This window comes from Lactuca saligna, chromosome 1, assembly GCF_052625555.1.
Source record: "Lactuca saligna cultivar CGN05327 chromosome 1, ASM5262555v1, whole genome shotgun sequence".
NCBI lineage: Eukaryota > Viridiplantae > Streptophyta > Magnoliopsida > Asterales > Asteraceae > Lactuca > Lactuca saligna.
Genome location: NC_136417.1, coordinates 79,160,074 through 79,174,041, shown reverse-complemented (window position 1 = coordinate 79,174,041; position 13,968 = coordinate 79,160,074). Strand labels below are relative to the sequence as shown.

At 29.1% G+C, this 13,968-nt stretch overlaps 1 protein-coding gene across 1 annotated transcript; it reads right to left on the bottom strand.

Moving 5' to 3' along the window:
• Nucleotides 1-991: 991 nt before the first annotated feature.
• LOC144999764 (uncharacterized) lies at nucleotides 992-11,317 on the bottom strand. Its single transcript, XM_078958933.1, has 9 exons — nucleotides 11,160-11,317; nucleotides 10,906-10,957; nucleotides 4,871-4,944; nucleotides 3,717-3,818; nucleotides 3,337-3,468; nucleotides 3,193-3,244; nucleotides 2,574-2,647; nucleotides 1,670-1,759; nucleotides 992-1,148 (listed from the first exon to the last, which is right to left on the bottom strand). The coding sequence occupies exons 1-9, from the start codon at nucleotides 11,288-11,290 to the stop codon at nucleotides 1,112-1,114; spliced, it is 744 nt and encodes a 247-aa protein (XP_078815059.1). The 5' UTR covers nucleotides 11,291-11,317; the 3' UTR covers nucleotides 992-1,111.
• Between the last annotated feature and the right edge of the window lie 2,651 nt (nucleotides 11,318-13,968).

The window sequence follows — 13,968 nt, the reverse complement described above, 5'->3', positions numbered from 1 at the left end:
TCATTGGGGGTTTTGAGGACTTGGGTTCATGAATGAACTCGCCGAGTCACAATTGTGCACTCGGCGAGTCTGGTCAAAGGGTTGATCGTTGACTTTTGTTGACTATTAGGGTTTGGTTAACAATTAGACTTGTGCACTGTTTGAAGGGTAAAATCGCCTTTTAGCCTTCTTAAAGGACGTGTGAGGATTTAGTCTAGCCTGGAGAGCCATTATTAATTGAGATGATCATTTCTGTGTTTAGGCTGAGGCTAGATCAGTGTTACGCGAGTGAGATATTACCAAGACATCCGAGGTGAGTCTTCTCATTGTATTTTACCTTGAGTGGTAATTAGAGTTATGTAACAGAGTTATTGTATGCTTTATATGTGATGTGTTGCACTACATTATTTCTATGTGATTTATGCTGGGTGTATATCAGGGTGTGTCAGAGTTAGAACCGGGAGGTTCACAGAGTTAGGACCAGAAGGTCCACAGAGTTAGGGCCCAAGGGCCCACTGAGTTATAGCCTCAAGTGGCTAGTATGTGTTATGTGTGGTATTTTGGGGAACTCACTAAGCTTCGTACTTACAGTATTATGTGTTATGTGTTTCAGGTACTAGTGAGGATCGCGGAAATGCGCCGATATGATCAGTACACACATGCGGAGTTTTATTTATATGATATGATCTTGGGATTTTGACTTATGTTTGAATATATTAAACAATGTGTCTTATAATATTGTGAATTAAATGGTTTTAAAAATGTGAAAATTTGTTTGAAATTTTACGGTGTTACATATCAAGTGATGTTCATTATAGTATTGGTTACTAAATTTTTAATGTTTCTAAAATTAGTGACCAAAAGATATTGTTAGTAACTAGAATTCAAGTCAAAAATATTGGTCACTAATAATGACTTTTGTTTTAGCTAATTCTTATAACAAGAGAAAATAAATACTGATAGTAATTCTTATAACAAGAGAAAGTGAGTCCTGATGACTATAAAAGTATCAAGAACCAATTGTTTTGATAGTCGATAAAATATTAGATAACATCATTATTAAGAAAATAACAAGACCTAAGATTATTAACAAATTAAGAAAAACAAACAGCTTGTAGGTAGCGAGTCATATTTATACATTGGCATGTGGTGCGATTAGTGGCTCACATCTGCAAGATAAAAACAGAAAAAATTAGAATCAAGATGCTACAAAAAGTGACAACAAATAAATAAGATATAATGCAATGTTAGTGTTTGTAAAAAAATCAAACAAAAAATGACCTAGTCATATAGACACTTTGAGTGACTAGCCAATATGAATGTTACCCAAACACAATAACATTGAGAATTAATTATATAAATAAAAAAATCATAGTAAATACAATCTTACTAGATTATGACTTAAGTTATCCTTTTGATAACGATTTTAATTCCTTTCAACTAGCATGAACAACAAAAGAACTAGCTAGATGTGAAGCTAGCAAAGATTTTTAAAACACCTTTCACTAAATGTACAATTTCAGTTTCTTGTTGCAGATAATTAAGGAAGAAATCCAATTAATTCATAGAGATGCAAATTCAAATTAATTCATCGTAATATACATCAACAATTCTCGTGATCACAAATGCACCATATATATTTGTATATGCATGACTACGAATATTTAACATAGTTTCTTGCTGGACTTACATGTCACTGCTACTGAAAATGATATATGAAGCAGGTTTCTCGGGTGAGATGCTGAACAATTGTCGAACTATGTATACACATAGAGTAATACTGTGAAAAGGTTCAAATTCAACATTAGCCATATATATTAATTTACCGCACTACATGCAATTGAATTTAAAATTTATGATTATATCAAACGTGTAAAATCAAAAATAAGATCATTGATTGCAAGAACTTTAGGACAAATAGTATAATCTATTATTTTCATTCGCAAAACAATATGCAATTATTGCAGCATTCATAAAGAACTGCATACTTTGCATGCCCTTAAGATGCATAATATGTGATGCACCAAGCATGACAATTAGCGAGCATAAATAATTTATCATGCATAGCCTAAGCATCCTTCATTAGCAAAGTGTTTAAAACGTTAATAAAAGAAGAAAATAGATTATTTATCCACCGCTTTTCTAGGAAATATGTGAATCGTAATGTAATCACAGAAACGATATGGTCTTCAACAGGGGCGAAAAATAAGAACTACAACTAAGGATTATGTATAGGTATATCATATAATATGTAGTTGAGCTTACGAATGAAGAACTTATTCATATCAATAATATAATTAATATAAATTAAGAAATATGTGAAGAAGCCTTACGAAAAACAAAAATATGCGAAGTAAGCATTATGCCACATTTATGTGATGTATATTGCTTTATACCAGTTGGACTATAAGTTAAGTAGAGAATAACTTGTATGATAAAACGTGATGTGTAAATTTAGAAGTAAATAATCTGTATGTGTGTAAGGCCTTCTAAAAGAACATATATAATAAAAGGAGAAATAAGATGTATATAGGTTCCTATTTATCAATGCAAGTGAGAAATAAGAAATTGACTTGGATCGAATAAATACTCACCTCCCAAAAAATAAAAGTGAAATTATCCATAAGGTAGCAGTTGTCCAACTTGATTCTTTGTATGCTATCCACACCTGAAAATCTACACTCCATTATTCTTGTTATAGAGAAAAAGTAGTACAAGGAATATCTAATTCTTATATTTTTGAAATCTAGTTTCATTTTAAATGCATCAAGATCCGTAAAAAGAAAATTTTGAAATACGGATTATAAAATTTAATCGCATTCAGAATGAAAGTCACTGATTTATCTGACCTAAACCCATTGTTGCACGATCATAAAATATAAATATACTGGTTTCATCTTAAGTTGCAAAGTGAAAAATACAAATTAAAAATACAAGACATATGTGTAACCAACTTAATCATTGACAACATTTGAGATAAGAAATATGAATAATGTGACTAATTAAGGTTGGTTCAGGAACTGATACAATAGCTTAAATGTGTATGTCAAGATTGTCACTATCAGTCGATGAAAAATAGAGTGGAAAACATGAAATCGAAGCAAAGAAATATTGAACGAATAATTTCAAATACCATATAATGGAAAATTCCAAGTTGTCTTAAAGCATAAACATTTGATATCAAAGCCAAGTACATCATGAAGGTAGACATACCGCGAACATCACAGCATGGATATAGAGGTCTGTCATGTTTGCTAAGAAGCACCTGTTTGCATTTATTAATTATTAAAGTCACTTTACATTGTATATGTAAAGGAAAAAGTAAATAAAGATTGAAATAGAAGGATGTTTACGTACTTTGTAAATGAATCATCATAGGAGCCCGATATATCTTTAATAAGCGTGTAAATTAAAGCTCCCATCGTCAAAAATAATAGTGCAGAAAAGATTGCTCTTACAGTTACAACAGGGATCCTCGAGGTGTGTTCCCTACGCAAAATTTTTAATTATATTGAAAATACACGTAACTCTCTTGACAATTTGTTTCATATGATTCATGCAATCAGTTATAAAAATCAAAGAGAAAACGAGTCAAACCCAATTTTGTAAAGCGTAACGTAAGAAAGCAAGTAAGAGATGATTTACGTTGTTAAATTGAAAAGAGAACATAGAGAAAGAAATAATTAGAGAACGTAGAATATACATTTTGATGGTCATGGAATATCATTTATTCTTACCTTGTATGATGTCTCGCTAACACAAAGTATAATGGATTTGTCGAAGATTCTTCACGTGATAACTTGAAGAACTGAAGAAGGATGTATCCAATGCTAAGAAGGCTGTAGAAGGTAAAAAAATATGACTATGACACTAACAAGTACGCGTATATGACATGTAACAGTTCTATCATGTATGCAAGAAAAGAGAAACAAAATATTTTCATGCTTATTAGGGTTATTGGCTCACATATAAAGGCTAGTTGCAGATTTATAGTGCACATAAGAAAAAATATTCTTAATTAATACTTGCAAAGTTTCAAATCGAAGCTTCCACTAATTACATCCAGAAGATAGAGAAATAACAAATAAGAAAAAGAATGATTCAAAATTTCATTGCAAATTAGGGATCAATAAAAGCATTAAATTCTTCATATTTTAATAGCTTTGCCAACATGTCTATTACATTCTCCTTAGTATCCATCTTTTTAATATAGAATCTTATTTCTTCCAAAACATCCATGATAGACCGGATTGTTTTCAAGACATAAAGCACTGCGACTATTAAAATCCAAGATATGATTGTAGTTAACTTGGTTATGTGCCCCTTATGCAACAACAAAGTTGAAATTGACACCGCCTTTTTTTGAGTAGTCTACGATCAAATAAGTCTGGCCAAAGCTTAATTAACATACGGTGGAGTAACATTCTGACTATACAAGCTCGATTTAATTGATGTTTAAAATGGATAACAATAACATGAGACCTTCGAAGGTAGATTATTGTCATGTTAGACGTACAGAAATGATTGAATTTTAAACAACACTATGATAAATAACAATGTATTGGCAAGTGGGGGGATCGAGCGATTTCATTTAGACTAAGTAAAGCAAAATCAGGGGATCTCATTATCCTAAACAACGGGTGTAATTACCAACTTTGGGAATGCATGCAATGTTTATAATTCCAGCCTTTTGCTAGCCTTTATTCAATAAATTCTTGATGTTCAAATCAAAATGATCATGTTCAAAATGACGTACAACCAACCTCCATAAGTTGTATAAAGGTCCTCTAAACAATGAATTCACCCAATTTAGTGCATATCCATTGTTCTTGTGAAATGCAAAAAATGATTCCAAATAATTGAAACAAAAAATAAACGGAAAGAAGATTACCTTCCGAGAAAATATATCGAAAGAGTGAAAATAATTGTCTTGATCCACCCGGATTCCTTGTAGAAAAACCAAGCCTAAAAGTAACCAACATACAGCAAAATGGTAGTTTATATATTTGATTAAAACAATTGGGTGTAGAAATATATTCTCTTGTAATGCAAATGACTGATATAATATGCACGCTGAAAGTAGTTGTTGGTGATTTTGATCATCAATGTTATTTAAGTGTAATGAGATTACTTTGTGTTGACCAAAAATGATCTTGATAAATATTAAACAAGTACGGAAGGTGTGGAGTACACACTTGTTTAAGTTTGATCAAGTTTCAAAGTACACTGTCATTTAGGGGCGAAGCCCCTGAACGAACGGGGGTCCGAGGGCAGCGCCCCTGGGAGCGGGGTCCAAGGGGCGGCAGCCCCTGGCGGGGTCCAAGGGGCAGAGCCCCTGGCTGGGATCGAAAATTGATTTTCCAGTTAATTGACCATTGGTTTGACCCTTATCCATATATCCGTTTTATGACAGTTTTTATGGTTTTATGACAGTTTAAAACTATCATATGACAGTTTTCAGAAAAAGTTGTTAAAAGTTGGTTTTGGTCTCATTTTCTGGTACATACGAAAATATCATCAAACATTCTTTGTTCTTGTCTCTCTGAGTCTTATCCAATTGTAGATTTGGGAGTACCACCAAATACTTCGATTTGAAAGTGTTAATCACAATTCTCAGAATTTCCAAGCCTTTCTAAACTCAAATTTCTAACAGTAGTGATCTAGTTTTACTCAATGTGTATCAATAATCGAATATTCCAAAAAGTATGAGTTTCTAAATCCAAATGTCCATATGTTCGATGTATTTTTTTTTAATATATATATATATATATATATATATATATATATATATATATATATATATATATATATATATATATATATATATATATGTTCCGTTGAAATTAAAAACAATACAAAAATCTTGAGATTGAACCCCAGCCACATATTTCACATTTGCTTGTAACCCTCCGGAGTACCGTTACGTCAGGCCTGGTATAATCATTAATGATTATACAGTGCTGCATGTTCCTTTCTCCTCCGCCACCTTCCCCACTACCATAACTGTCGCCGCCACCTCCACTACCACCACCTCTGACACAAGTCAACCCCACCACAATCACTTCCGTTACTTGTACCACAGTCACTTCCATTACTTATACCACCGCCAGATTTGTCACCACCACCTCTTATACAACACTGCTATAATCATTTATGATTAATCAGTCTGTAAACAGATATATATATATATATATATATATATATATATATATATATATATATATATATATATATATATATATATATGTATAATCTTTTATGATTAGGTTTATACATATAAATATTTATAATCTTATATGATTATACTTCTCTACCATATAATCATTTATGATCAGGCATATGTTGTTGCTGCCAGTAAGCTGGAGCATTAAAGCGGGAAATGAAAAATATGTGGCTGAGGTTGAATCTCAAAATCTCTACTTTTTTTAATCTCAAGTAAACCCTCTCATATATATATATATATATATATATATATATATATATATATATATATATATATATATATATATATATATATATATATATATATATATGAGTAATTGTAGGGACTATAAAATTTGTAAAAATTTGCGAAGTCCTAATCAACTCATCATTTTTCAACACAAAAAACACCGATCTTCTCCACATGGTGCATCTAAGCCATATCTAGCCTCAAAAAAATATTTGACAATTTTTTATTTATCTATTTTCGAAATTTGCATGTATGCACAATCAACAGTTGTACGGACTAGTGATGAGCACAATCCGCAGCCATATCGATTGTTGATTGTGCTCATCAACAGTCATACAAAAAAACCAAAAAAAAAAATCATGAAATCTTTTTTTTTTGAGCTTATATATGTCTTAGATGCACCTTTTTTAAAAGATCGTTGTTTTCGGTGTTGAAAAATGATGAGTTGATTATAAGTTCGTAAGTTCTCACAAATCTTATTGATTCTCTCTCTCTCTCTCTGTCTCTCTCTGTGTGTGTGTGTGTGTGTATGTATGTGTCTATATATATATATATATATATATATATATATATATATATATATATATATATATATATATATATATATATCTTACATACTTATAAAACATGCAATTTCCCTTGATTGTCATGCATTTGAAACCCCCAAACCTTTTCACATTCTTAATAATTAATCACACATAATCAATGGTAATTCATATGAGATAATAATTTGCTAAAACCTCATGCATTTGTTTGATATTAGAACATCTTTGAGTTTTTGGGTTTTAGACTTTAGTAAATGGGTAATCCGTTTGATACGTTGGATTTGAAGCTATCTTATTCGAATTACCCAAAACAAGAGATAAATTAATAATATATGCTCATGCATGTTTTGTACAAGCCTCAATCAAAATACAATATATCATGATCATACAATTAAGTGTCTTTTATTCCATTTTTGGCTTTATAACAAAAGTTTGTTTACGTGGTGAAGAAAGAAAACTTGAAGATGAATATTTAGGCTGGATATTTATATAAGATTTGTTTTAAATATATAATATAGATATAAATACATTCAATATGTGTCAAATACAGCCCATCACAAATTTAATGTTATAAACTACAATAAAGCTCATAATGGTTTTCCAAATATAATGTTTATACTATAGTATAATATATTATAAGAATATCATATAGTAGACGAATCTCACATGTTGTGCAGAAATTTAGTTGCATAGATAATATATTATAATTATATTTCATTTAAAATATGTTAGGGTTATTTGGTTATTACATTATTGTATTAGGCACTATAGTCTCATATATTTTGAATGACTCTTACAAAAATGATGTCTGCAATTTGAATATAACGTAATATCTTATGATGTTTATTGAATGATATTATCTTCGATTGAGCCCTTTTTAATTGAAATCAACTTTATTATAATTAAAAATTTTGGCTCCGTTTTTTCTTTTCATTAGTTCTAGAATATGATTTTTATATTAACTTAAAATATATCATTATCTTAAAATAGATTGAGAATGAGATTTATTATATTTACTTAAAATACGGCACCATTTTCTATTCAATAGTAAAACTAACAAAAGTCGTTAAATATATATTTTTATGAGGTTCAACATAAATAGACGACCACAAATGAGAATCCATATCTAATTAATCATCAACTAATTAAATTAGATACTAATGTGTACATAAAAATTACATTTAAAATTTTAAACTAATAGTAAAAAAATTTCATTATTTATTATGATAAAAAAATTTGTAAATCAAAAACTATACATGCTATTTAATCGCATAAAAGTTTTATGTATGGCTTATTCATAATACATTAAACCATATATAACCATATTAAACTACATAATTATCTCACTGCGCAACGCGCGGGCATTCGCCTAGTGTGTGTGTGTGTGTGTGTATATATATATATATATATATATATATATATATATATATATATATATATTAAACTGGATGTTGGAAATCATAAACCAACAAAATAAGTGTGAAAAGGAACGTTAAGGGTGGATTAAGAGCATCTCCAACCCACTCATATTTTCCATTATTTCCTCTGTTCTTCTCTAACCTTATCTCATTTATTCCCCTATTTCGGGGGAAATGAATAGTATAACACTAAATATAGTTTTATACTATTCATTTCCCCTAAAATGATGATGAACTTTGAGTTGTCGATTTTAGTTTTTCTTTTTGTATATTTATACATTTTTTATTTTTTATCTACTAATTATATTTTAAATGTGATACTTAATACTTATAATATTGTGTTATATATTAAATTATATTAATTAATTATAAATATAATGTTTTTTTTTTGTTTATCAAATTCATATTAATGTTTAAATACATATTGGTTTAAAACACAATAACATATTTTACAAAAGCTTATAATTAAGTGTTATAAATAAATCTTATTTATTTAATATTATTGTAATGAAAAAAATATAAATTATATATTTGTTAAAACCAAATTAATAGAAGGGGTGTGTTTGACAATTTATATAAGTTAGAATAATGAAATATTCTTTTTAGGGGTAAAAAATGGAATAAGGATAGAGATTAAACACTATTTAACCCATTTTTAACTCTATTTTTACGGAAAAAATGGAAATAGGTTGGAGACGGTCTACATTACACTTATTAGCTCCTCGGCGGACTGTTCACACAATTCCAGCAAAATACTATGTTAGAACACTTTCATAGGTCTTTCCTGTGCTTTACAAGCCACTAGGGTGTAAACGAGCTGAGCCCAAGCCTGACCAAGCTCGAGCTCAACTCGTTTAATTTGGAGGAATCTCAGGCTCGAGCTCGATTTGAGCCTTAAGATGAAGCTCGAGCTCAGATCGTGATCGTAATCAATTTAGTGGGTCCACGAGCCTAAATAAGCACACACACACACACACACACACAGAGATATATATATATATATATATATATATATATATATATATATATATATATATATATATATATATATATATATATATATATATATAAGCTCTCTTTTAGGCTCGTGAGCCCATTAATTCAAAATCGGCTTGTGTTCGTTTAATAAACGAGCCTCATATTTAGGCTCGAGCTTGGCTCAGGTTCGTTTAATTCAATCCCGAGTCGAGCTTTTAACGAGTCGATATCTAGTTGTTCCGCTCAGTTACACACGTACAAACCACCATATTTGTACAGAAAAATAGGACATTAGTCTGGTCATGTTAGGTCTAAATTTTCAAGTTTAAGGGTTGTGAGTTTTAATACTTCCTTGGTTTGTATATCCATTCAATTCATAGAACTTATAGATGTGGATTTAGAATTCTTACATTTTGGTTAATCTTTTAATCAATTTGATATTTATATTTAATTATATATTGATTTTTGTAACTATTTGAAAAAGGTATTTGGACCCTTTGTAAATTTATTTGACATAAATCAATAATTTTTAAAAATATTTTATGTTTAAATAGTAGAGTTAATACTAAAATTAAAATTAAAAGTAAGTTCAACATACTAAAAATCAAATGAAGTTGAATAGTTGTGTATATTTTAAATCATTATGGTGCAAAAAATCAATAATTTAAGTATATTTTAGGTTGAAAGTTGAAGAATTATTCATAAATTTAAAATTACAAATGAGTTTAATATAAAAGAAACCAAATTGACCATAGTAAATTAGTTGGAAGGTGTTGAATATATCTTCATCCCCTAAAATGTTCAGGATTCAAGATAGACAAAATGAGTGGTATAGGAATATCATTTAATAGACAAAATGAGTGATATCTTCATCCCCTCTTGTAGGTTTCAAATGGATATGAAGTAAAAATTATGTCATGTACTACAATATATCTTAGATAGTAGCTTGTTTAAGTTTAAGATTATATATTAATTAATTAACAAATTATATATGTTATATTAATAGTTAATACGTGGTAGCATTTGAAAGATAATATTTTACATTTAATTTAAATAAATAAATTAAATATTTATGTTAGAAAGTGACGACTTAACATTAAAATTAGAATAATGATGGAGTTTAATTTATTAACTAAAAGAAAATATTAAAAATTTTAGAAATTTTAAATGAATATGGTTAGAATATTTTGAGATTTATTATAATACATTTATAATAGATAGATACATAGATATTAACATAATTTAAAACAAAATTTTATTAAAGAATTTGATAAAAATAAAATAGTAATTTCAAATTTTATGTGAATAAAAATGAAAATACAAGAACCAAACATAAAAAATTTAAATCCGTCTCAAAACGAATATATTTGGACTAATTTTGAATATTTATGTTGTTTAGTGTAAAAGGAATTATTTTTCAATGATCAAGTTGGTTATCAGTGTTCTATGTTGATGCCTTTGATTAATTCTATATCAAGTCTTAAGAGCAAAAAGCTAACGACTGAAAACTCAATACTAATGATAGAATGCTTACGCCCATAACAACAGTATATACGGAAAACTCCATTAGGATCTTCACCCCCCACCTGCAATAAATTTAACAAAAACATTACTACACAGGAAACTGAATAGGAAGCAAAAACATCAACCGTTACTTCAGTCTTAAATTTCTCTTCGTATATATGATTGAAAATTCATACCAATAAAATAAAAGGTTAATTGAGATAGATAATTCTTGAAAACAATGTTAAAGAGAAATCTGTTCATAATATGACGCTTGTAATTTACCTGGAGCTGAAGTCAAAGCATGAAATATAACCGTCAACAGCAAATAGGTTAGCAAACGCAGCTACCATCACAAACAACAATACGATCATCAACGCCCTCACCGCCACTCCCATGGATGCTGCTGACGCCATTATTGCTCCGATATATGTGTTAGAAGCACGTCAACTTTTAGAGTCTATATGGTTTTGATGATGAATGATTAATCTATATATATATATATGTAGTAATTAATTAATCGGGTATTTGTTTATTTTCGGTGGGTATCATAGTTTATGGGAATTGGCAAGTGTTGACCGATTTTCGTTTAGGGATAATGATTTAAAAAGGTAATTAAGTTTCAAAAATGTACAAAAAATACCATTATTTTATTTTTAGTATTCAAAATACCATTAAAGTATATTTTTTATACACAAAATACCAATAAAGTACACATGTGTTCAAATAATACCTTATGGGTAACCTATAATAGCCGGTAAAATGGTATTTTGTGTACAAAAAAAAAAACAATGGTTTTTTTTGTACATTTTTGAAACTTCGTTACCTTTTTAAGTCATTTTTCCTTCTTTGAATGTAATGGAAATTTAGCTACTTTTTATAAAGAACCTCCATTTCACTTCGGCCACTACTGCTGTTCATCGCCACCCTCCACCACCATGGCAAAACCCTTTTTCTTATTCTTCCTCCTAATCATCTGCCTACTTTCATCAACGCTGGAATCTCACCGGCCACCTCCGTTTCTCGGCAAATCCCCACGGCTTCTCAAAACCCAAAAATTCTTGTTCAACCAAAGTACACTTACGAGACACGATACTTTGATCTGACTCTTGATCATTTCAGTTTCAATGATCTTCCCAAGTTCCAACAATATTATCTCATCAACTCCGATTACTGGGTGGGCCCAGGCCCTAGTCGTTTGGGCCCAATCTTCCTTTATTGCGGCAACGAAGGCGACATTGAATGGTTCGCTGCCAACATCGACTTCGTTTGGGAACTCGCCCCTCGTTTTGGTGCCATGGTCATCTTCCCCGAAGTAAAAGCCCTAATCACTTTACTCTACATTAATTTGTTCACTTGCAGACCTTTAATAATACAATTTTATCAAAAGCTACGTGATTTGATCTAGCATCGATATTATGGTGAATCGATGCCATATGGAAGCCAGAAAGAGGCATACAAGAATGCTTCTACTTTAGCCTATCTAACAACCGAACAAGCACTTGCTGATTACGTTCTTCTCATCACCGATTTGAAGAAAAATTTATCAGCCGAAGCATCACCTGTAATCTTGTTCGGCTAATCATACGGTGGAAGTAAGATCTTTTCCAACAATTTCAACAAAAATTAAACAAACACTTGCTGATTACGCTCATGTCATCCCATTTACCTGAAGTACCTGGTTACCATAATGTTTTAGTTGAACACATGTGTATTTTGTTGGTATTGTGTGTACAAATAGTAATATTAATGGTATTTTTTGTACTAAAAAAACAACAATGGTATTTTTTGAACATTTGGAAACCGAATAACCTACAATATCCGGTAAAATGGTATTTTGTGTACAAAAAAAACAACAATGGTCTTTTTTGTACACTTTTGAAACTTCGTTACCTTTTTAAGTCATTATCCCTTTCGTTTATATGTAATTTGGTTGACATTTTTATTAATTTAACTCCTATACATTGAAAAAAAAAAATATTGTTGTAGAAGAAAAATGTAGTCTTATATGGAATTACATAAAAGATATATATTGTTGTCGAAGAAAACTATATACTCGTATTTACATATTTACATTTTGAGTAAATTAAAAACAACATTTAAGTTGTAGATATTTGTGATGCAAATGAAATACTTGGATTTAATATGCCTTCTATAATAAATTCATTTCGTTTGTGACTATAACTTTTTTTTACTTTGAAAAAATAAATCTAAAATAACTAAATTATTTAAATTTTAATTCTTTACAAAATGAACATAATCATGAAAACTTAAATTCTTATTTATTTTTTATTAAAAATCCAAAGATTTTTTTTTTCTTCCAAAAATCATAAAAATTGAAAGGATACTTCTGTTCAATATATATTAATGAATTTGTAAAAAACTCAAAAATAAGTTTTCAGAATTTTTATTTTCATTTTATAAAATATTAATTTTAGAAAAAATGTTAAATATAATATGATCCAAAATATGATAATTCAAAATATTTGTGATTCAAAAAAAAACTTTTAATTCAATTTGTTTATTATCCTAAATTTCTTATAATCTAAAAATAATTAGACTCAAATACTTTATAATCTTTAATATATATCTTTTATGATTCAAAAATTAAATGAATTAAAATATATAATTATCTATAAATTTTTGAACGAAAACTATATTTTATTAAATATATTATTGATCTAAAATCATACAATTTAAAATAATTTGATTCAAAATTTTATGATTCAAAAAAAATATATTATTTAAAAAAAGTTTGAAAGGAAAATATTATAATCCTTGATACTTTTCTTATTCAAAAGTTTATAACTCAAAATGATATTTAGTCTAAAAAGTTTAAAAAATAAATAAATAAAAAATAAAAAATAAAAAAAAGTGAAATAAGGGCGGAGCTTTTATAGGGCCAATAGTGACTGTGGCCCTCCTTGGTTTTTTCCATAACTAACCAGAACTATTAAAATTTTTATATATTACGCTTAAAACTAAAAAATTTTCAATTTGCCCCCCTTCCCCTTATTCTTCAATTTTTATATATATCCTATTTTTGGCACTTCAAATCAACACTTCAAGCTCCGTCACTTTGTGAAATCGTCCC

Coding starts and splice junctions, on each gene's coding strand:
- LOC144999764 (XM_078958933.1), bottom strand. CDS start 11,290: ATGGCGTCAGCAGCATCCATGGGAGTGGCGGTGAGGGCGTTGATGATC. Junction 10,958..11,159: donor TGCTTTGACTTCAGCTCCAG/GTAAATTACAAG, acceptor AATTTATTGCAG/GTGGGGGGTGAAGATCCTAA. Junction 2,648..3,192: donor TCCATGCTGTGATGTTCGCG/GTATGTCTACCT, acceptor GTAGATTTTCAG/GTGTGGATAGCATACAAAGA.